This window comes from Phyllopteryx taeniolatus, chromosome 1, assembly GCF_024500385.1.
Source record: "Phyllopteryx taeniolatus isolate TA_2022b chromosome 1, UOR_Ptae_1.2, whole genome shotgun sequence".
NCBI lineage: Eukaryota > Metazoa > Chordata > Actinopteri > Syngnathiformes > Syngnathidae > Phyllopteryx > Phyllopteryx taeniolatus.
Genome location: NC_084502.1, coordinates 18,640,282 through 18,663,032, shown reverse-complemented (window position 1 = coordinate 18,663,032; position 22,751 = coordinate 18,640,282). Strand labels below are relative to the sequence as shown.

The 22,751-nt window shown below is 41.8% G+C and overlaps 2 protein-coding genes across 4 annotated transcripts; one reads left to right on the top strand and one right to left on the bottom strand.

Annotated features, from left to right (window-relative positions):
* Positions 1-640: 640 nt before the first annotated feature.
* Positions 641-1,802, bottom strand: mettl21a (methyltransferase 21A, HSPA lysine). The gene is made up of 3 exons (XM_061777748.1): positions 1,522-1,802; positions 1,336-1,447; positions 641-1,246 (listed from the first exon to the last, which is right to left on the bottom strand). The coding sequence occupies exons 1-3, from the start codon at positions 1,666-1,668 to the stop codon at positions 849-851; spliced, it is 657 nt and encodes a 218-aa protein (XP_061633732.1). The 5' UTR covers positions 1,669-1,802; the 3' UTR covers positions 641-848.
* Positions 1,803-2,405: 603 nt separating this feature from the next.
* Positions 2,406-20,918, top strand: LOC133480042 (cyclin-Y-like protein 1). 3 transcript variants are annotated; one of them, XM_061777700.1, is made up of 10 exons: positions 2,406-3,354; positions 3,437-3,552; positions 4,454-4,554; positions 4,947-4,982; positions 6,724-6,775; positions 6,856-6,975; positions 7,803-7,969; positions 8,259-8,424; positions 8,502-8,633; positions 15,231-20,918. In XM_061777700.1, exons 1-9 carry the CDS (start codon positions 3,198-3,200, stop codon positions 8,616-8,618), a joined length of 1,032 nt encoding a protein of 343 aa, XP_061633684.1. In that variant the 5' UTR covers positions 2,406-3,197; the 3' UTR covers positions 8,619-8,633; positions 15,231-20,918. The 3 variants fall into 3 exon arrangements, with proteins under 3 accessions (XP_061633684.1, XP_061633678.1, XP_061633691.1); XM_061777707.1 differs by lacking the exon at positions 15,231-20,918 and adding an exon at positions 3,594-3,628 and having other exon boundaries at positions 2,439-3,354; positions 3,437-3,511; positions 8,502-12,792; XM_061777694.1 differs by lacking the exon at positions 15,231-20,918 and having other exon boundaries at positions 2,409-3,354; positions 8,502-12,792.
* The last annotated feature ends 1,833 nt before the right edge of the window (positions 20,919-22,751 follow it).

The following is a 22,751-nucleotide window of genomic DNA, read 5'->3' as shown; positions in this document are numbered from 1 at the left end:
ACCACGCTACCATCTGAGCTGTGCCAGCCCATTCACTTTCGCAGTCTTGTCTGCCATTCCTTCATGCACTCCTGAAAGTATTTGTCAGAGATCCTCTGCGGCTCCATCGTCATGGCAATCAGCCATATAATCATCCATCGCTTCAAAACGGGTCTCTTTTATGAACCCTTTAAGTTTGTGAAAGAGGAAAATAAAATCGCACTGAGCCATGTCGTGTGAATAGTGAGGTTGCCCTTGCACAGTGACGTGTTTGGCCACGAAGTGTCGTTTGGTTAGGACATTGTGAGCAGCCGCACGTTCTTCCACAACTCGCCTCTTTTAATACACTGGACAAAGCTAATGCTGAAGGATTTGCCGGTTGATCATCCAGCCTGTATTCAAAGGACAAGCTCGTAGTTTAGGTTTGAAATATATCTTGTGACGCTAGTTTGGAACTTTTCCGACACCTATTTCACATGTAAAAGTGAAGGACTTGGGAAACTCAAAGCAGTAATTGATAATGAAATGTTCAGGTCAATTATTATTATTTTTTAATGATAATTGCATATATGCATTCGATAAAGTGTGCTGCATATCATATTTGACTGCCGGTCAAACGTGAAAGGATTGAACAGTACAACCAACCCAAGAGATTTCAAGATGATAGAATACCATATTTTATTCTTCGGCTGTATAGTGAGTCTTGTTATCTTTGATGTGGCTTTTCATTAATTTTCTTAATGTGTGCACCAATTTGTATGATACATTATGTTAGAGCTGTTACATTTTGGCAGCTGTTAATGTGTTTCTGGTAAGCTTGGCTTTAAAATCGAGACATTTATTTAGATATCAAGTCTTTGAAAAAGAAATCATAAATCACTCCTGGGCAGTTGTTTCCAAGCTTTGTATATATGAATGTCCCTTTGTTTGTCATAGTAAACCTTCTCAACAGTGAACTGCTGCCTCAGCATGTATAAAAAATTGGTATCTCGTTCATAGCGGATCCTGCATGCCAGGAGCACCACAGTAGCATCTGCACACAGGTGCTGAAGCGTCTCTATCAGCGGCACAAATGTGTCCTCCAGGTAAACTATGTCTGCTCCTAAGACCAAGTCGAATCCCCCTGCTGGGTAGCGGTCAAGACCCTCGCCCCAAGACAGCTCAGACATGGCCACAGATTCCCAGAGGTCAGAGGGCAGGTTAGCTTTGACATTGGCAGAAAGGAAGTCCAGTGCAGACTTCCTGTCAGTGATTGTCACTTTGGAACCTGGGAAGTGAAGAGAGTCATGTTTACTTGTCTCGTACAGTGTGCAGACTGCAAAGACATCTCCAGTCAGACACCATCAGTGCTATTACCCAGCAGGGCTGCGACGATGCCGACCAGTCCAGTGCCAGCTCCCAGCTCAATCGAAACCTTGCCCTTGAGTTCGACCTGGCCCAACTCCAAGTACATACACATGACAACAGCCTGCAAACATGTATTATTATTAATACAAGGACATTGTGGAAGAGCAGTGTTGCTCAACCATTAAGGTAACTGACCGCGTCCCATACAACCGCTGCTACTCCATGCGTCCTCCAGTCCTGAGCTATGCGGATATCATGGCTGGCAAAATGAAAACGCACTGATGAATTTTGAAGTTTGGAAAGAGCAGGTACCACGTTCTCTACGTACGGAACCAGAGCCATGGTGCAAATAGAAACATTTAATGCTAAAACATTAAAACAAACAAATATTTTTTGTTCTCTCCGTCTGCATTTTCCACTTCCGCTGAAGCTAAAGTAGCCGTCATCACTACTTTTGCCACGCTGCTGCCCTCTTCTGGTGAATATTATCACTACAGTATAGTTTCTTTTTCCACTCAGTATACTTCTACAACAAATTAATGACGCATATTTATACACATGAAGCCTACTGTCACCCATCGTCAATTTTGAAACCGTTTTTTGAATTAATGAAATAAATATAAATATTGCGATGTGGAGACGTAATACCCTACACGCTGCGGAGATGAGTTTTAGCCAATCACAGAACAGCTTCCTTAACCAGTTATGAAGTGCAGTAATATATATATATATATATATATATATATATATATATATATATATATATATATATATATATATATATATATATATATACACACATCATTTCCGGTACACTTGTCAAAATAAATGTCGAATGAGTCATGCTCCAGAGATATTAACCTCGACTGTAAATGTGTATTAAAATATGCATGCATTGAAATCGACGAACATCTTGCTTAGTCCATACTCCATGCCTTGACAAAAAAATATAATCTAAATTATCTTGAATTTTTTTGGGGGGGGGCGATTGTCGGTTATGTTAATCTCTTCCTGTCATATAATAAACCATGAGTAAACATGAATTAAAACACCAAATACATTAGACTAGCTCATTATATTTTTCATCATCATCATCATCATCATCATCATCATCATCATCATCATCATTTGTATTTTCACAAATCGTGACAGCTGGTTAGCCTGAAAGTAATTTCACGGATATGACGTCGCTTTGGAAACTCCGGTGGACGACAGCTGTCTTCCGCTATGCGTAAAAATGAGAGCTAACATGGGATATCGTTTCAAAATTCCACTAGAGTACTTCTGTCTCCAGCCTCACTTAAACGTCATTGGTTGTTTTTATCTATGTTTCGACCCTCTACGCTGGCTTTTAATTGGGGCACAGTTTTCAGCTCCGGTAAATATAAAGTGAAGTCGAGGATTGGAATGGGATGCGAAAGCTAGCCGCACAGCTACCCACGGGTCAGGAGAGAGCCGTGACTTTGTGGTTTTTGTCTCTTCTAAGTAAGATGACTGGACATGTTTGACACTTTTAAACCTTTTACACCCATGTTTGAAACGATCCTATAATGCAGCAGTGCTGAAATTGCTACGCACACTCTCTGAACATGTCAGCTGTTCAAGACATGTCTGGTTTGTTTTCATATTTGTCAAACACTGTACAACCTCCTTCTGCAAAGCTAAGCCACCTTTCGTCGAGGAGCCTTACACGCCAACTGTACATGTGTCTTACATACTTAAACGGACCTTGACTTAAAGGATAATAGTTGAAGTCTTGTGAATCAAGAAATAGACTCAGATGCTATGTACAGTATGTCACACTGAAAACTTGCAAGGTTGCAGCCACCCTGCAGCTAAGATTCCTTGCCAGTTGCATGGGAAAATAAGATATGGGTGGCTCGGTGTCCTGTTGCATCTCTGCGAGAGAGAGTCCCAAAAACCACAGGAGAGATCTGGAGTTGGAGGAATGTCCTTTCAGTGCAGAGGATGTGAGTGAGGACACTGGGACCTACCTGCAACACATCAGTGACAGAGAGCTCCCAGATGGTGAGAGAAGAGCACTGTCCGTTGTCCAAAACAGCAACATTGAGCTGATTTGAGTATTGAAAATACCTTTCCTCCGTTGCAGAGCTTGCTCAAGAGGCCAACCCATCGGACCACCCCAGAGCCAGCACCCTCTTCCTCAATAAGTCTCAGACGGATGGTCAGGCCTTCTCTGTCAGCATTTGTGCTCTTTATTTACCTGTAAGTCACCTAATTGTTCTGTTTTTCATCTTTCAATTTAGTGAGAGAGAAACGGAAAAGCAACTACATAAACCATGTAAGTTTTCCTTATAATTGTAATTTTGTCATTCACTTATTGCTGATTAAAATATGAAATTTTAACATCAACCTTAGACGAATACTGTATTATAAAACATCGAGCTGTGCATATTAATGAACATTGACATGTAAATATGTCCAATTGTAGCCACAGCCTAACTCGCATCTATAGTGTCTTGGCAGGTTAGGGTTTAAATTTAAGCATACCTGTCAAATAAACGAGAGAGGAACATGGAAGCAAAAATATTTGTTTTTGTTTTCCATGGTAAATATCTTTAGAATATGTATGTATGTATGTATGTGTATTTATTTGTGTGTATACTGTATATGTTTTTGTGACAAGTGCTTCAACTATTCAACATTTGATGCTTTCCAACAACAAGCTAAAAACTAAGCACCTACCATTGACTGTATGAGACATAAAAAGTGAAACAGATGCAGATGTGTTAACTTTGCTAGCCTGAGAAAACTTACCCGCCAAAGTCCCTTTTAATCAGTAGGGTTGCAATTGAGGGATAGCAGAAAGATGAGTAACTAGCCATAATGCTCACACCAAAAAGGCTTGCCGGTTCTACTCGGCATTGGCACGGCGGGTGTTTCTGTTTGGAGTTGGCATTTTCTCTACGGGTACCCTTGCTTCATCCCCTTTCCCCAAAAACTGTATGTCAGATCAATTGAAGGCTTCAAATGTAGGTATTACTGTGAGGCCCCAGCCCTCTTGTGACCCTAAGTCAGATTGGTTGACGGTCTAGGAAAGATCCACTCAATTTGGTGACAACAACAGGTTGTTTACACTTAATCTAAACATTGCCATTTTCACCAGGTGTCCCCTTGCCTCCTGTCAAGGAAGTACAGCTCCTGCTCTACAATCTTCCTAGATGACAGTACAGTCAGCCAGCCCAACCTCAAGAACACCATCAAATGGTACATCACTTTGCTTTGCACTCTGGCAGGTACGAATCAGGCCAGGATTGAAAGTTGAACAGCGGACTTCTGCATGATACTTCCTAAAAATTTTAGACTCCCTTTTCAGTAGCCACCAGTTATACTGCAGGTAGACCTGGTTTATAAAAATACGAATAAATAAATGAATCAAATTATACAATCTAGTTGCAATTTTGAGTAAATGCAAACTTTTGATTCATCAGAATAAAAGGCCTCTCAACATGAAGGGACAGCATGTAGTGTGAATGAATGTCAAATTATAATAAGGGTCTTCTTTATAGAAATACCTTTTAATACTTTAAGACCTTCTCCTTCGATCTGTTTCGACTACATGTACATCCAAAGCTGAAGTCCTTCTTTTTCCTTTTCAGTGTGGCCTTGGCCATATACTATCACATAAAGAACAGGTAAGAGTACTTTGCTTGTTTGCTTAATGAGAGTATCAATTAAGATATCTTGGATATAGCAATTTCAAGGAACTCACACTACTTATAAAAAGTTTCAGGTGCGATTTCAGGATAAACTTAAAATGCACTATAACCTTAACAAGCAAGCTTAATTTGACCTTTTCTAAACCTTTGAATGCACAAGGCCAACTACTCAGTGTTTCATTACTTTTTGCACGTGCTGTTCTCTAACAAGGAGCCTAATAAAAAAAATTCACAGCAGGTGTTTGAGTTATGAATCAACCAATACATTTCCGAAGACGTCCACTTCTGTGCAGTAACAAGTTTATTTCTGCCAAAGAGGAAGTAGAGGCTAAATTCTTTTGAGGTCTGAATAAATGTCCAAATTAGGCTTTACACGATCAGGATTTTTGGGGCCGATCAGCAAGTTTAAAAAAAAAAAAAAAAAAAAGTAAAAAAACGATAACCGATCACTGATCCGATCACAAGATGGAGGAATGTGTCTATTTAAATGACCTGTTCATTTACTGTATATACTTGTGTACTTAATTGCTCAAAAAATTATATTTACAATCAATAATGTATCTTTGTTCCTCTATTTATGCCAGTGAGGCATAGTGACAGACAGAACAAATAAATGCTCTTCTATTAGATGGCAGGAAGTACATACAGTAATTAATGTATCCACTTTTTGTGACATTTTTGTTTGTTGGTGTTCTACGAGATTTTTCAATTGTAAAATATGTTCTTGGCTCCATAAAGGTTGGAAATCACTGCTCTAGTCAGATTGTGCATTCTAATCAGTCACGCCAAACCAACATTACATGACAGAAATAATGGGTGCTAACTTACTGTAATTAAATTGCTTTATTTTTAATTAAATTACTTCAGCCACACCTAAACTTTAGAGCATGATTCGACAGAACGGCAGCATGTTTACGTCCGACCGTTCGTGCTACCACGAGCCTGCTAGGCTGCATAACATTTTTGTTAGCTGCTTGCGAGCCGTATCGTATTAAAAATACGTGACCATACCTCAAGCAAGCCTTAAACGAACGTCCTCTCCTGTCCTGAGCACCGGTGACCACCAACACACGTTTTTCCCCATTTTGTCCATATAATACAGTCGGCGCGCTCCACTCTTGTTGTCGTCGCCATTGGTAACGAGTGTATCCAGTCGCATTTGAGTTGACAAGATAAAGCCTAATGATCGTAAAAAACGGGATGCGGTGGTATCTGAATGCAAGATTTTATTGCAGTAGTCTGACAGTGCAATTGTGAACGAGCAAATTTGTCTTCTAGTTTGATCCGGGCATTACGTGTTGGCTGTCTCAGACATGTCTGTTTCACACCGCCGACATGTTTTTAAAAAAAAAAAATTTAATAACTTTATTGGCCGTCAGCTATTTCCAATACTACGTCAAAAGACGCGACAAGGCTAAAAATAAACTAGCTTTTTGATTCAAATATTCTGTGCATGATGGCGACACGGAGTAAATGTCTTTCGCGGAGCCGATCAATGACGTCAATGAGCGGATCGGCAAATTATGACATTAAAGCCGATCAGCATAAAATGCTAAATATCGGCTGATAGCGATCAGCCTGATAAAATCGGTGTAAATTCTAGTCCAAATTATTCATTTAACATCATAAAATCGCACACTATTAGATTTTGTGGCTATAAGAAAAACAAAATACCACACACAGTGCAACATTAATTCCACATTCTCTCCCACTGCAGAGATTCCAGTCGCTCACTGGACATATTTGATGAGAAGAAACACCCACTTTCGGTGAGTTAAAAGTCATTCCAACTTTCACTGGCCCCTCTTTTTTGGCTCATGACTGACAAATGCCATTGCTGTCTCCCTAGCACGAGAAAGTTGCAGACAACTACTCGGCTGTGAACCCTGAGCACAAGCTTATCTACCGCTTCATACGCATGCTGTTCAGCTCTGCACAGCTTACTGCCGAGTGCGCCATTGTGACACTGGTGAGTTCATGACACTGCATATGATTACCCTGATTAAGGCAAGTCAAGTCAATTTTGTCTAGCCTCATTTCACAACAGTTAGTTATCTGAAGGCACTTTAGATATGGAGCAAGACAATTCAGACACTCATCGTCTCAATTCCAAGTTATCTGTAGATGAATTTTTACAGAACAGGACCAAGTATAATACCCTGTGGAACACCAGTCCATACATTTATGGGAGTGAACGTGATTAATCTTTACTACTTGAGAGAAGACTTAATGATATTAATAAATTCTGTGGAGAAATTGCATTTTGGTAGTTTACTCCATTTACTCTTAGTTTAGCAGGATTTGTGTGGTTAATGGTGTCTTTGGGTAAGTCAGGAGGCTTTGGATCAGTTGGTAAAGCAGGCCGTCCAGTGACCGAAGGGCTGGCGGTTTTAAACCTGACTGACTGTCCGCTGTCGATGTGTTGTTGGCCAAGACACTGAACCCTGAATTGCTCCCAGTGGGCCATAGCAGCAGCCGCCCATTGATGTATGAATGTGTACGTGAATGTGTGAGCATCTGTAAAGCGCTTTTGGCACCGTGATGCTGTAATTAAAGCACTTTATAAGTGCACTCCATTTACCAGGTAGAATACTAATGGGTCTGTAGTGTGAGGAGAGTGGAGGGTCACCATCTTTAAAAATAGTTTTTTCAATGACAGTTTTCCGAGGTTAAGAAAATATACCTAAATCTAAGGTTTTGATTTCACTAAAAATGAACTGATTTCTTTCGGCATGGATGTGTCCCGCCTAAGGAAATCTTTAGCTCTGGAGGAGGTAAAGGATGATTCTCTCACAGGTGTACTTGGAGCGGCTGCTCACCTATGCAGAGATGGACATCTGTCCTTCCAACTGGAAGCGCATCGTTTTAGGTGCCATCCTGCTAGCCTCGAAAGTCTGGGACGACCAGGCAGTATGGAACGTCGACTACTGCCAGATCCTCAAAGACATCACTGTGGAGGACATGTAAGTGTTGCTTGTAATCTGAGGAAGTACTGTCAAAATGTCATTGATTGAGACTTCTGGCAATTCGGCTATGCACTATTGTAGTCATGGAAATCTTCAAACTTTGAGGTATTCTTTATCAAGTTACCCGAGGTGAAAAGTCAAATCAGTACTTTTTACCGCTCTTCTTGCAACTTCAACCTTTTAATTATTGTTTCACACAACCATCTCATAATTATTATTTTTTTTTTTAAGGAAATCTGACCAACTGCTCCGACACAATCTCTCACGATTCTGTTTGCGTTTTCAGGAATGAGATGGAACGACACTTTCTTGAATTGCTCCAGTTCAACATCAACGTCCCAGCCAGTGTCTACGCCAAATACTACTTTGACCTGCGGTCCCTTGCCAATGATGACAACAACTTTGGCTTCTCTATGGAGCCACTCAGCAACAAGCGGGCCCAAAAGCTGGAGGTGAATAGTCGAAAGCACCTCGCCACGTCCGTGTTCTGGTTGCTTGGGTATTTACCTGCTTGCATTCTTCTCTTCAGGCGATCTCCAGGCTGTGTGAGGACCGGTACAAGGACCTGAGTAAAACCTCTTTACGGAGGTCTGTCAGTGCAGAGAACTTGGGTGCTGTCAAGAACACAAAGGCAGTACTGTCCTAATTTGAAACCCACAAGGTAGCAAAGCATTGATGGGGTACGATCCTAGATGTTTAAACTGGCGGTATTAATTTTAAATTATGACTCACGGAAATTCCTTGCAGAGTGACATTACAAAGTGTCTACAAAAACTGTTATATGCGATCCTGTGGTGGTGTTCTGCGGCTGGACACAAAACAAGACTTTGCTTTGCTTACTGTGTAGGCTACAGTGCCTTGAAGTATTCATACTCCTTGATATTTTCACATTTTTTGACCTCAGAATCACACACTTTAATGTATTTTGTTGAAATTTTATGTGATAGACCAGTACAAAGTTGCAGATAATTGTGAAGTGGAACAAAAATGCTATATTGTTTTCAACATCCATCCATCCATCCATTTTCTGAGCCACTTCTCCTCACTACGGTCGCGGGCGTGCTGGAGCCTATCCCAGCTGTCATCGGGCAGGAGGCGGGGTACACCCTGAACTGGTTGCCAGCCAATCGCAGGGCACATACAAACAAACAACCATTCGTACTCACAGTCACACCTACGGGCAATTTAGAGACTCCAATTAATGCATGTTTTTGGGATGTGGGAGGAAACCGGAGTGCCCGGAGAAAACCCACGCAGCCACGGGGAGAACATGCAAACTCCACACAGGCGGGGCCGGGGATTGAACCCGGTTCCTCAGAACTGTGAGGCTGACGCTCTAACCAGTCGTCCACCGTGCCGCTTTGTTTTCAACAGTTAAGCGAATATTGACGTGAAAAGTGTGGCATGCATTTGTATTTGGCGCCCGCTAAATACAATCCAATGCAATCAGTTGCCTCCAGAAGTCATAATTAGTATGAGTAAATGGAGTCCACCTGTGTGTAATTTACTCTCAGTATAAATACACCTGTTCTGTAAAAACCTCAGTGGTTAGAGAAAACGAGTGAACAACAGGCATCATGAAGACCAAGGAACAGAGGCATCAGGGATAAAATTGTGAAGATGTTTAAAGCAGGGTTAGGTTATAAAAAACATCCCAAGATTTGAACGTCTCAAGGAGCACCGTTGAATCCATAATCCCAAAATGATGGCACAACTGCAAATTTACCAACGCATGGCCGTCCACCTAAACAGACTGCACAAGTGAGGGGAGCACTGATCAGAGAAGCAGACAAGAGGCCCATGTTCACTCTGGAGAAGCTGCAGAAATCCACAGCTCAAGTGGGAGTATCTGTCCACTGGACAACTATAAGACGTACACTCCAGAACTCTGGCCTTTACGTAAGAGTTGGCAGAAGAAAGTTGAAAGAAAGGCGTAACAAGTTCCATTTGCCATGTTGGGGATGCCACAAATGTGGAAGTTGTTGGTCAGATGAGACCAAAGTTACATTTTTTGGCCTAAATGCAAAGCGTTACAGTATGTATGGCAGAAAACTAACACAGCTCATCACCCTGTACACACCATCTAGTGTGAAACACGGTGGTGGCATCATGCAGTGGGGATGCTTTTCGTCAGCAGGGGCTAGGAAGCTGGTCAGCGTTGATGGGTGAATTGACAAAATTAGTTATATTAACCTTTATAAGGTTGAATGTATTCTTTGTGTATTCTGTTGTTGTTCCATAACTCAGTCCAGTGTGTCCACCTTGCTTAGCCAGTTATCCTGTAGAACAGTAAGTCGATATCGATAAGGATGCTGCTGGATGTGTGTGAACTTTCTCTCATGGGAATTTATTCGATCTGACTGAAGAAACTTCCTTTTAATGTGTTTTTCGCGGTTTGGCTTCAGAGAGAGTGTGGTGGATTATAAGGAGCATTAGGAGCTCCAGCTGTCTCTCCCTCTCACCTCATATCACTTTGTCTGTATGTGTACATACAGTGGGTACGGAAACTTTTAAGACCCCCTTAAATTTTTCACTCCTTGTTATATTGCAGCCATTTATTAAAATCATTTAAGTTCATTTTTTCCCTCATTAATGTACACACAGCAACCCATATTGACAGAAAAAAGTAATTGTTGAAACTTTTGCTGATTTATTAAAAAAGAAAAATAGAAATATCACACAGCCATAAGTATTCAGACTGTTTGCTGTGACACTCATATTTAACTTGGGTGCTGTCCATTTCTTATGATCATCCTTAAAATTGTTCTACACCTTCATTGGAGTCCAGCTGTGTTTGATTATACTGACTGGACTTGATTAGGGAAGCCACACACCTGTCTATATAAGACCTTAGAGCTCACAGTGCATGTCAGAGCAAATGAGAATCATGAGGTCAAAGGATCTGCCTGAAGAGCTCAGAGACAGAATTGTGGCAAGGCACAGATCTGGCCAAGGTTACAAATACATTTCTGCTGCACTTAAGGTTCCTAAGAGCACAGTGGCATCCATAATCCTGAAATGGAAGACGTTTGGGACGATCAGAACCCTTCCTAGAGCTGGCCATCCGGCCAAACTGAGCAATTGGGGGAGAAGAGCCTTTGTGAGAGAGGTAAAGAAGAACCCAAAGATCACTGTGGCTGAGCTCCAGAGATGCAGACGGGAGATGGGAGAAAGTTCTAGAAAGTCAACCATCACTGCAGCCCTCCACCAGTCGGGGCTTTATGGCATAGTGGCCCGACAGAAGCCTCTCCTCAGTGCAAGACACATGAAAGCCCGCATGGAGTTTGCTAAAAAACACCTGAAGGACTCCAAGATGGTGAGAAATAAGATTCTCTGGTCTGATGAGACCAAGATAGAAATTGTTCGCCTTAATTCTATTTGGCAAGTGTGGAGAAAACCAGGCACAGCTCATCACCTGTCCAATACGGTCTCAACAGTGCAGCATGGTGGTAGCAGCATCATGCTGTGGGGGTGTTTTTCAACTCCAGGGAAAGGACGACTGGTTGCAATCGAAGAAAAGATGAAGGCGGCCAAGTACAGGGATATCCTGGACGAAAACCTTCTCCAGAGTGCTCAGAACCTCAGACTGGGCCGAAGGTTCACCTTCAAACAAGACAATGACTCTTAGCACACAGCTAAAATACAGGAGGAGTGGCTTCAGAACAACTCCGTGACTGTTTTTGAACGCCCCAGCCAGAGCCCTGACTTAAACCCAATTCAACATCTCTGAAAATAATTGAAAATGGCTGCCCACCAACATTTACCGTCCAACCTGACAGAACTGTAGAGGATCTGCAAGGAGGAATGGCAGATGATCCCCAAATCCAGGGGTGAAAAACTTGTTGCATCATTCCCAAAAAGACTCATGGCTGTATTAGCTCAAAAGGGTGCTTCTACTAAATACTGCGCTAAGGGTCTGAATACTTACGGCTGTGTGATATTTCAGTTTTTCTTTTTTAATCTGCAAAAATTTCAACAATTCCGTTTTTTTCTGTCAATATGGGGTACTGTGTGTACATTAATGTGGAAAAAAAATGAAGTTAAATGATTTTAGCAAATGGCTGCAATATAAAAAAAAGGAACATTTTAAGGGTGTCTGAATATATTCCATACCCACTGTATTATGTAAAAAACACTTAGTAATAAAACACTCACAAAGATTCCTTTCTTATTATTTTTCAAAACATGGGAAGATGGATGGATCATACAGGGCAATCCTGGAAGAAAACCTGTTGGAGGCAGCAGAAGACTTGAGACTGGGAAGGAGTTAAATCTTCCAGTAAGGCATGCTAAACATAAAGCCAGAGCTACAACGGAATCATTAAGATCAAAGAATATTCATGTGTTAAATTGGCCCAGTTAAAGTTCAGACCTAAATCCTATTGAGCATCTGTGGCGAGACTTAAATCGCTGTACAGATGCTCTCCCTCCCATCTGGCTGAGCTTGGGATATTTTACAAGGAAAAATGGACAAAAATTTCTGTTTAGTGCAAAGCTGGTAAAGAAATACCTCAAAAGACACAGCAAAATGTGGCTTTAAGAAGTATTGATGCAGGGGAGCTGACTACAAATGAACACATTTTTCAGATTTTTTTATTTGCTTACATTTTTTAAAAATGTGCTTCGTTTCCGTTCCACTTTGTACTACTTTGTGTTGGTCGATCACATAAAATCTCAAATCCGTTTAAGTGTGCGGCTGTAAGGTGCCAAAATGTAAAAAAGTTACAAGGTTATGAATGCTCTTTCAAGGCACTGTATTTTGGCTGAAATGTAACCGATGCTATTCAACTAAAATAAATAGGAGTACTGTAGTTATTGAATTTTGTCACAAAAATAATTGTGTAGTGCAGTACAAACATTATTTCCTTTTAAATGTTTGTGAACATCCATCCATCCATCCATTTTCTGAGCCGCTTATCCTCACAAGGGTCGCGGGCGTGCTGGAGCCTATCCCAGCTATCATCAGGCAGGAGGCGGGGTACACCCTGAACTGGTTGCGTGCCAATCGCAGGGCACATAGAAACAAACAACCATTCGCACTCACATTCACACCTACGGGCAATTTAGAGTCTTCAATTAACCTACCATGCATGTTTTGGGGATGTGGGAGGAAACCGGAGTGCCCGGAGAAAACCCACGCAGGCACGGGGAGAACATGCAAACTCCACACAGGCGGGGCCGGGGATTGAACTCCGGTCCTCAGAACTGTGAAGCAGACGCTCTAACCAGTCGCCCACCATGCCGCCTATTTGTTAACAGATGTGCTTAAATAGTAAAACTTTGGTAATGTAAATGTTAAGCTTTGGATCAATAAGGAAAAAGTGGCCTTCCAGAGTTTAAAAATGTCTGGGGATTTTCAGAGCTGGCCATATACACCAAAATCCGGATCTTAAACTCCTTGGTGGTGCAAAAAATTTAATTCCTTGAAGCCTGTTTTGCTATATGGAGCAGAGCCTTGTAGAACAACCGTCACCACTTATAAAAAATAATTTAGGCCTTCATCAGCACCTGTTTGAGACGAATCTGTATGCTGACAAGAAATCATCAGCAACCAGGATCTGTGGCAGCGAACAGGCCAGCTGCCAAAAAAGGAGATGCTATAGAGGTGCTGGGAGCACAAAGTTTTGCGAGGCAACACATTTTTTTTATTTTTTATTCTGTTTTGTTTTGTTGCTGTCAGCTGTTGATTCTTGGTGGAGGTATACTGTTTTCTTCAATTTATACTGTATGTTTTTATATAATTGATAAAACGGCAAATCTAATGGTTAACCAAGACAAGTGCAAAGTAGTTTTGTACAATTGGCCAAACAAAAAGCAACCAGCCATTGCAATCATAAAGATATGTGGCATTTTTATTAAATTTTTTCCTTGTACTGATGTGAGATTTTAACCCTCTGGTGCAACTAAAAATCTTATTTATTAAAAAAAATAATAATTTCTTCACGTCCTGAGAAGAATTAAAAACACTTGAGAAAAAAAATCTTGACCAAGGCTTTCATAATTCATGCATCAGTGGGTTAGTTTGGTGGTTATTTGTTGTTGATGATCACAATGATGATGGTGGTGGTTATGATGGATGTGATGTAAGACTTCTTGTGTGTGTGTGTATATATATATATATATATATATACACAGACATGCTGACAAAAATAGATTTTGAGACATACATACTAACCGTATGCTAAATGTAGTGTCTCTCTAAAAACCTTTGTCAGCAGGATGAAGCAAACCGTGCCATTGTCACTTCAAAATATTTGAAACGCAATCATTGAAAATTAGAATTCCACTCAAGCTTCTGATATGTCTCTAAAAGATATGATTTAACTGTTGTGTGCCTGGAATTGTTCACTGCCAAAGCCCACGGATGTTACACTTGCCACCTCTTTCATCCAGCGGAGCCTCCTTTAAAGTGCTACTTGTTCCATCAATTGCTCGACGTGCTTCCCTCCACAGAGAGGCAGTGTTGCATTGTCTTCAGTAAGTGAGCGCACGTTTTCATTCAACGTCCTCTCCTGGGCGCAGGTGCAGCTCTACTGTATCACACATTTGCACTTGCAAAAGTATTGTTGATACGTGCGTAAAACAGGTTCGAATTTAATCTTGGACTAATGCAGAATAGTGCTTGCTGCGTTAAAGGACACTGGCAGTTTGAGGCATTAGTGTAGCCATCATTTCACAAGTGGAGGGAGAGACACTTTAGGAGTAAACTGACTTTGAGGATCAAATTATCATCTCGCATTTAACTACTCCTCTCCGTACTGGCTAAACAACTAAATAACCAAACTGTCAAACATTGCTGGTTGATTCACAATGTCATGCCAATATAGCATAAATAGCCACATAAATGCCCAGTGGTGATGCTAAACACAAAAACCCAGTGAAACATTATTCTTGCAAGCAAGCATTGCACACAAAATGGAAATGAGGTGGAAAAACATATGAAGCATTATTATTATTATTTTAAAAAGTCAACATCCTCTGATTTCAGCCTCTCAAATGATGTACTTAGTCCATCATGAAAGCAAATGAATGATCTTTGTGTTTCAATCAAAATGCCATTCATGGACATCAGTAAAACCGATCGAAATGTTTACCTATTTTCTGACATGTTTTGAATCAAACGCTAACACAGTAGTTCCCACACTATACAGCTGTGGAAAGTGGGAAGGACATGTCCCCTTTGTCAACTATGACTATAGTGTGCTCTAACAGTATGACGTACGCTGTGTAATATGCAGTCTGTGTGTGTTCCCTGTAGGACTCAGTGTCAGTGTGGCTTCATTAATCTCTCAGCATCATGGGACTTGACTGAACTCATCCAGCTGCCCCCAACAACACCTGGGGGAGTCTCACCATTTACCCTCTGCTCAGGTCACTCTTCACAGAGGCGGTGAGAGTTGGACTGTATACCTGTCAGGCTTCACAGCAGGAAGCAGGTTGGGCTGGATTAGTTAGACTGAATGGACTCGACATTTATTCAGTGCCATTACCACAAATGTATAAAATCAAACATCATGCCATGCATATTATTGAAGAAACAATTGTGAAGTAACTCGCCAGGTCAGATTCAGCATACTGTATATGACCATGGATTTAGACTGCCATGTCATAAATTCCCAATTGGCTCAATAGGCTACTTATGACCAAAACTACACAGTTGATATAGTGGCAAAAATGTGTAACATCTGTGTCATAAGTATTTACTTAACTAATAATGCACAGAAAATGCACCATTCTGATTACATTGCAAGATATTCTACATTACTGTAATTCAGAATATGACTCACACTGTGCATGTCAATTAGTCCTACTGTATGTCTCTGTGAGTGACTGCTCAGTTCCCGCCCTCTTTAAAAAGTATTTATCTCTGCATTCACTGCAGAAACCTGAGTGGTTTCCTCTTTGGAAGATAAATGAGAACATAAAATGTCTCTTAATTAAATAAGCTACAAACGCTTGAAACACATTCTGGCAGCTGCAATGCTCTGATCCATCAGCAGGCACCAGCACAGTTCTTGCGTTGGTGACTCGGCGAATCACGTTGTGCAGCATCCCAGCAGCTTGTTGCTGAGTGACTGTCGTCCACACTGCAGCTGCACCAGGAGGCAACAAGCTGGGTTTGGTCAATCTGTTTGCACTTGAAATCTTTCAAATTCCATAATACTCCTAAAGATGAGCTAAGTAGCTAATGAAGACTGTCATTTTGTCTCTGAATGGAACCATAATGCATTTTCTGCCTGGATACCTGCTTACACTGTTGATGATGAAAGTATAAACCTTTTCATAATGTTTGTAGACAAGAGGCGCCTGCAGGGTATTTTAGGGTGGCAGAATGCAAGTGACTACCGCTGACCCAAATTGAAAAAGATTTTTAAGAACTTGTTGTGTTTGGGTTTGCAGTACCAGTTATTAACCAAAAATGTTTGTTTTCTTTTCAATTTTCTAAAAAAATAAAATCAAAAAAAAAAAATCCAGCAGAACCTGTGGCGGGAGAAGATAAATCGAATGCATGCCATAAATACGTAGTTGTACGGAGACAATTGCAAGACTGCCTGGTAGCGGAATAGCCAATTCAAAAGGGACAGAATGGGAACCAAACCTCCATCATTAGGTTTTTGAAACACATTTTTTCACAGGAATATAGAAAATGTTTGGTTGGGTTGTTTTAAAGGAAACTAGCAAAACCTAATGGCTAGCCTCACTCGTAGACAACAGCGTGCTATCCATTTTGCCGTCAAAAGAGCACGCCTATGTCATTAATCCGAGCAACAGAAAAGTAAATTAATTAGCCAGCTCCTAAATTTCCACCACGTATATTTTTGAATCCTCATATCTGTTGTAAGATAAATTATAGCCACCGTTCCTTCCTTGGAAGCAATTTACCGAACGTAACATCTTCTTTTCGACTGACACGTCACACATTCAATCTATGAGGCAGGGAAGATGGCTTGAATCATCATCTCGGTCTATCTTTGTCAAATGACATGTAATGGTTTGTTTACTATGACAATGCTTGAGTTTTTGCTAACCAGAATTATTTGTGACATTTTGGAGAAAAGGTCTACAATCACCTTTAATAGAAAACCTCATTCATTACATGTTTCCCCAGACATATCGCATTTTTTTGCATTGTGTTGACAGTGAAGTCAAAAGTGTGATGCATCCGCCTCAGTGTCATCTGCAGGAGTGAAGTGATGATGTTAACCGTGCGTGTCGGCTGCACGCTTTCACATTATAGCTTCCATCTTGGCTTCGCTGCCCCGCCGCCTTTCATGCTGAGCTGGCAGAAAAATGGCTGCTGACTGCCGCTGGTTCTGTTTGTCTTTTAATGAGCTCCAATCCAAATTTTGCCATGCAGCCCAGGCAGAGGAGCAAAGTATTACACTGAAACAGATGTTAGGCAGACACCAACGGCAAGTTTCGCTGTAGCGTACCTGTATACCCTTTGACCTTAACTGGAAACAAGCATGGAGGCTGCTATAGCATTAAAACCGCAGGCATGTGAATTGTCTTATAATACCACTCATCATCACAACACAAAATTGCAATCTATATGATACATAGACCTCCATCCATCAATCAATTCTCAATACTGCTTATCCTGTTCAGGGTCGTGGGGTGCTGGAGCCTATCCCAGCTGACTTCTGGTGAAAGGCAGACTACTTCCTGAACTGGTTGCCAGTCAGTCGCAGGGCACATATAGACACGGACAACCATTCGCACTCACATTCATAACAACACGGAGTTGGAACTGAACCCACGCTGCCTGCACCGAAGTCAGGCGAATGTACCACTACACCATCAGTGAATCAGTAACTACACGTACAGACATGTAGTCTAAAGGGATCTCGTTTGTTGTGCGTTCCAGGTCTGAGACTCACAAAAATTAGTAGGGATGCATAAAGTACCGGCAATCTGTGTTTTAGGACGCAGAGCTATGGCTTAGTACTCCGTTGTGGTGCTAGACTATTTGGTCGCGTATGCGCCCTCATTTCTGAATGATGCGGCAAAAAAAGAGGGTGCGTACAGGTGCCCAGTCATTTGAGGAAGAAAAAAAAAATCCGCAACTTGAAAGCACATGAAAACCATCGTGGTCTCTAAACCAATCAGAGTTAGTGAAGGGCGGGGACCCTCTGTCTGTTTGGATGTGTGCATGTCTGTTTGCGTTTGCGCGCGTGTGCCAGGAACTTCTGCACCACTAACATAACAAAATAATTCACCGTTGTTGTAAATGTTGGCGGTGGTCACACTGGGACAACCAGGTAAATTCCTCAGGAAAGATGTTTATTGGCTTGAATGGAGTCAGAGCTCCATGTAGTGGACAAACGGCACAAGGATATCATTCTGTGTGAATTCGACACTTAACAGCATTTACTGCTTCATGAGAAATTAAAACTTTATCTGTGTTTGATCGGCAAAACTCTGGCTGAATATTATTACTTAGAGAGAGGCTAAAATCAGCCAATTAAATCGGCCGACCGATTGGTCGGTCGGGCCCTACTTTCATTTGGCCAAAAGTGGCAAAGTTAGAGCAGAAGGGCGCAATTTGACAAAATCAGTACAATGTTGATGTAGTTAAAGTTCTGAAGGTGGAATTGAGTAAAAAAAATAAAAACAAAAATCTGACACCCTCCAAACACACATACATTTGGGGAGTTTTAATAGATTTTCATTAACACAGCCCAAATAGTTCAAGAAAAGGTAGCAAGGTGGAAACAAATGGCAAGCATAGGGTGTTAAGCTTGTGTTTTGACATACTGCACTGTACTTCTCACTTTGGTGCCAGATGGCTAACACTGCTATTATACGATTAAGGGCCATGAAATGCTTACTTTTTCCTCTGGTGCCAGTTTACGGTGAAGCAATGTGGCACAGGAGGCGAACCTGATGATGATGCTCCCTTTACAACCACTGCGTTTATGTTCCTGTGTGCGCTGCAATTAGTAGGTGCATCACTGTGATGATGAGTTGAACAAAAATGTGGTGTTCTGCAATACAACTATGATTGCCTTGTTTATATTGGAAGAGACTAACATTTCTGTGTGGGATCTCATGTTGACCTTGACATCAAACCCCGCACAATAACTGCTACCAGCCAAGACATTGTAATAAAGCTAATGGAGCACGAAGCAGTGGAGAGAATGGGGGGAGGACACTGCGCGGCTGTTCATGCATGGCTCTGCCCTTATCGTCCCTAAATCTGGCTCGACTCTCACTGCAGCCTTGAAGTAGCATGTGCCACATTTACAGCATTTATCTTTAGGCAACGTTCAGGTTTTGTGCTTTAATGTATGGTTATGCTGAGGCTAGCTTAGCATGTTGCAAATTAAAATTAACAAATCCAAAAAACGTTTCTGCATTGACAGTGGGCGCTTCCAGAGCCAGCCAATGAGGTGCCACTTTGACTCCATTGTTCTGGTTTCCCCCAATCGAAGCTTAAAATCACCTTATCGCACTCCTCAAGACAATTACTCCCTCTGTTAAATCACCAAGAACGGACATTTTTTGAAGTGCGACAATGCACCCCTGCTCTTAGGCACCCGCAGTGACAGTTAACAGGATTAGGCATGGCTTACATAAGTGTCTCCCATGGCAACAGAGCAATGGCAGCAAAGAAAAGACAGCGAGGCGATTCGCACGTGCAAAACATCAGCGGCAGTTTTCCTGCATATCCACACAAACAGGAAGTCCTCTTTATCCTCTCCATGTTCAGCTATATACTGTACATTGTTTTTCACACAATGTGTTTCTTTCTCCCTGTGACAGTTGTGCGTAGATGCCTCAAGTTTGGCCCGTTTACATACACAAGGCCTTTAAAATGGTTCATGTCCCAAAATTCCCTCAGGAGAGACACATGCACACTTTCACCCTCTCGTGACTCCAGTCATTTTGACTGTACATTAGCAATACATTATAATAGTAACTGAATTGCTACCTCTCATACAAAATTGACACTCAAGGGCTCAAGTGAAGTTTAGATTTTGTATTACCGTAGTGCGTGTGTATGTGGTTTCGAATGTAGGCGCACACTACGCCCTGTCCATATGCTGGCTGATTGACAGCTTGGTAAAACATTTTATTATGATTTCAGAGCCAAGCAATGAATAATGAACATGACCTTCCATCACCTTGTTGTGCAGTAGTGCTAACCATTTTTCAGCTGTTAGCCTAATTTCCAAAAGGCCTACAACCATGAAATATAGTAAAATATTATTCTGTGTTCCATTATTTTATGTTTGGCAGTCAGCTGCCTCGGTTCCTTCTCCTCTCCCATCTTTATCTCGAGGGCAGCGGATTGGCCCAGTCCCAGATACCAGTCCTGACTGAGCTTTACGCATCAACTGGATGGAGTCTCACTGTCACTTGTGCCTAAAAATGCAGCATTACTTTGAATCATAGTCCAAGGCTATGATTGTTGATGAATGCGTATAATTAGAAGGGGCAAGGTCGTCCGATTGATTCCTTGGCCCATTTAAGGAATGAGGGCTCTGCAGACTTCTGAGCACAACAGACAGAACGAGGTGATTAATTTGCTAATAGATGTGTAACGCTCACCGTTCTCTCAGAAACAATTAAAGCTGAAATGCATTGCTCTCTTGTTTCTGTCTCAATTGCTGGCGCCAACCTTTCCTGCATGATCATGCTTTAACCTTGAGACGTCTCCCCTGGCGCTGGTGTGTTTGTCGACCACAAGGGGGTCTTTAACCTACATAGGTAGCAACATTAGCGGAGCTAAAAGCATGCCACAAACTCACCTGGAGAACAGCCAAGTCAACAGCGGGTTGCGGGCTGGCAGTCAATGTTCGGACGAGCGGGGAGAGCGTGTGCTTTTCGGCTCCGGCTCTTTTCAGGCTCACACATTCGCCTTCTGCTGTGACCAGGAGGACAATGACTTAGAGTGTAAGGCCTCTCAGGACATATTTCCATTTCACACATCCCAAACTGTCTGGTGACCTTGAAAATGACCTTGACAGACATTTAGTCCTTGCATGTTTATGTTCACATCGCATTTATTTACAGGTAGGTAGCCAGTGCCATGGCCTCCTATTGGCAGCAAAAGCTGTGGCATCTGGAAGATTTAAAGGTGTGGAGTTAAGTTGGGGGTCGATTTTAATTTGGTCCAGGGCTGCAGCTGATTGTGGCGATAACTGTTGAGGCGCATAACGTTGCTGTTGTCTGGCTGATGCCGGTTGGAGCTTATCAGGAGCATGTACATTGCTGATTACCTGCAGCTTTCTGCAGCTGAACCAAGATCAGCCATTCTTGTCAGGCTCATTGAAGCAAGACAGTAAAGGTGACAAAAGGACAAATAGTGAATTATGATCATGGGGCCTTTGGGAGCATTAAAATCAGGTCGGAATACAAATCCATAATTTTGAAAATATGATCATTGATAATGTCATGGTTCATTTGGCTGACTTCTGTGTAGCCAGCATAGGTTCCGTTTCCACTTAGCGATGGTGTGAATGAGACTGTGAATGGTTTTCTGCCCCTGCCCTCATTGAAGTCAGGTTCCAGGTCCCCGTTAACCAGTAGTCAAGTTTATTTGTATAGCCCTTAATCACAAAAGAGTCTCAAAGGGCTTCACAGGCCCATAGCTGGCAAAGATTGAGAACATCCCCTTATCTATACCCCCCAATCGGGCAAGGAAAAACTCTAAACCCCATTTGAGCAAAAAAGAAAGCTTGAGAAGGGAAACAGGATAAAAGGTACTGAAAATGGAGGGATGGGAAAAATTGGTTGAAAGTTGGAAGAAAGTGCTTTTACCCTTTGCCGGGGAAAGGACCCATTTGCAAAGCTACTGTATGTGCATGATCAAAATTGACCTTGCACTCATCCCCATGAGGCTGTAACTGTAAACCCGCATAAGTAGAGTTTACTTATGAAAACTCAGATAATGTGTTACCTTAAAATTTCCAAGTAATGTCAACCATCCATTTAACTTACCGGTAACTTGTTAAGTACTTGTGAAGTAGACTCTGCTTATTACAGTACACTTACAGTACACTTATGAGTACAACTGTTCTTACCATCATTGCTACAACAGTAATTTGGAAGTTATTGTTATTTTTCCTCCAATGTTGTTGGCTCTAAAAAACATTAAGTCAGATATAAAGTTCCATCAACAGATATGAAAAAAATGGGGACTTATTCATGGTATTTCCCACAATGTTGCATGGTCCTCCCTTGGGTCGCTGGAGTGAGGTAGGCGGGGAGGCCCGGCTGGATAAGTGAGTGTACCTTGGCAGCCAGCCCTGGATGTGTCACCACTCATGGTCCTCCGCTTTAAGTGCATCTCCATCCCCTCACATAATTTGGTCCCGCTAAAGACAAAGCTGTCACCTGGAGGTTTATCCTAGGAGAGATGAGCCATGGGCCACTCCGAGAAGGTCCCTCATTCTGACCCACACATCGCTTGTATGAAACAACATTGTCAGCTTGAGCCTGAGACACATGTGGATCACTCAGATCCAGCGATTCAGTTTCACTGAGTTAGTGATCAAAGCACATTGGGAGAATAGACAAAACCATTGATTGCAGGCCTCTGGGGTCACCTCTGTCTTTGTGGTGCTTTCACTTGGATCAGACAAATGAATACGTGATGAAGAAGGACATTTTTGACGCAAAAATGTGTCACCATTGTGGGAAGTTATTGCAGATGCAGGGGTGCAGGCTCAGTCGGAGCCGAGGGGGAGGATGCAGAGAGAGAAGGGCATCAAGAGAAGAGAAAAGGTTGGGATGAAATTTAAAAAGGAGCGAATGTGAGGATCAGCAAGAG

Coding starts and splice junctions, on each gene's coding strand:
- mettl21a (XM_061777748.1), bottom strand. CDS start 1,668: ATGGCTCTGGTTCCGTACGTAGAGAACGTGGTACCTGCTCTTTCCAAA. Junction 1,448..1,521: donor CAGCGGTTGTATGGGACGCG/GTCAGTTACCTT, acceptor ACATGTTTGCAG/GCTGTTGTCATGTGTATGTA. Junction 1,247..1,335: donor CATCGTCGCAGCCCTGCTGG/GTAATAGCACTG, acceptor TTCACTTCCCAG/GTTCCAAAGTGACAATCACT.
- LOC133480042 (XM_061777700.1), top strand. CDS start 3,198: ATGGGTGGCTCGGTGTCCTGTTGCATCTCTGCGAGAGAGAGTCCCAAA. Junction 3,355..3,436: donor TGACAGAGAGCTCCCAGATG/GTGAGAGAAGAG, acceptor CCTCCGTTGCAG/AGCTTGCTCAAGAGGCCAAC. Junction 8,425..8,501: donor AGCGGGCCCAAAAGCTGGAG/GTGAATAGTCGA, acceptor TCTTCTCTTCAG/GCGATCTCCAGGCTGTGTGA.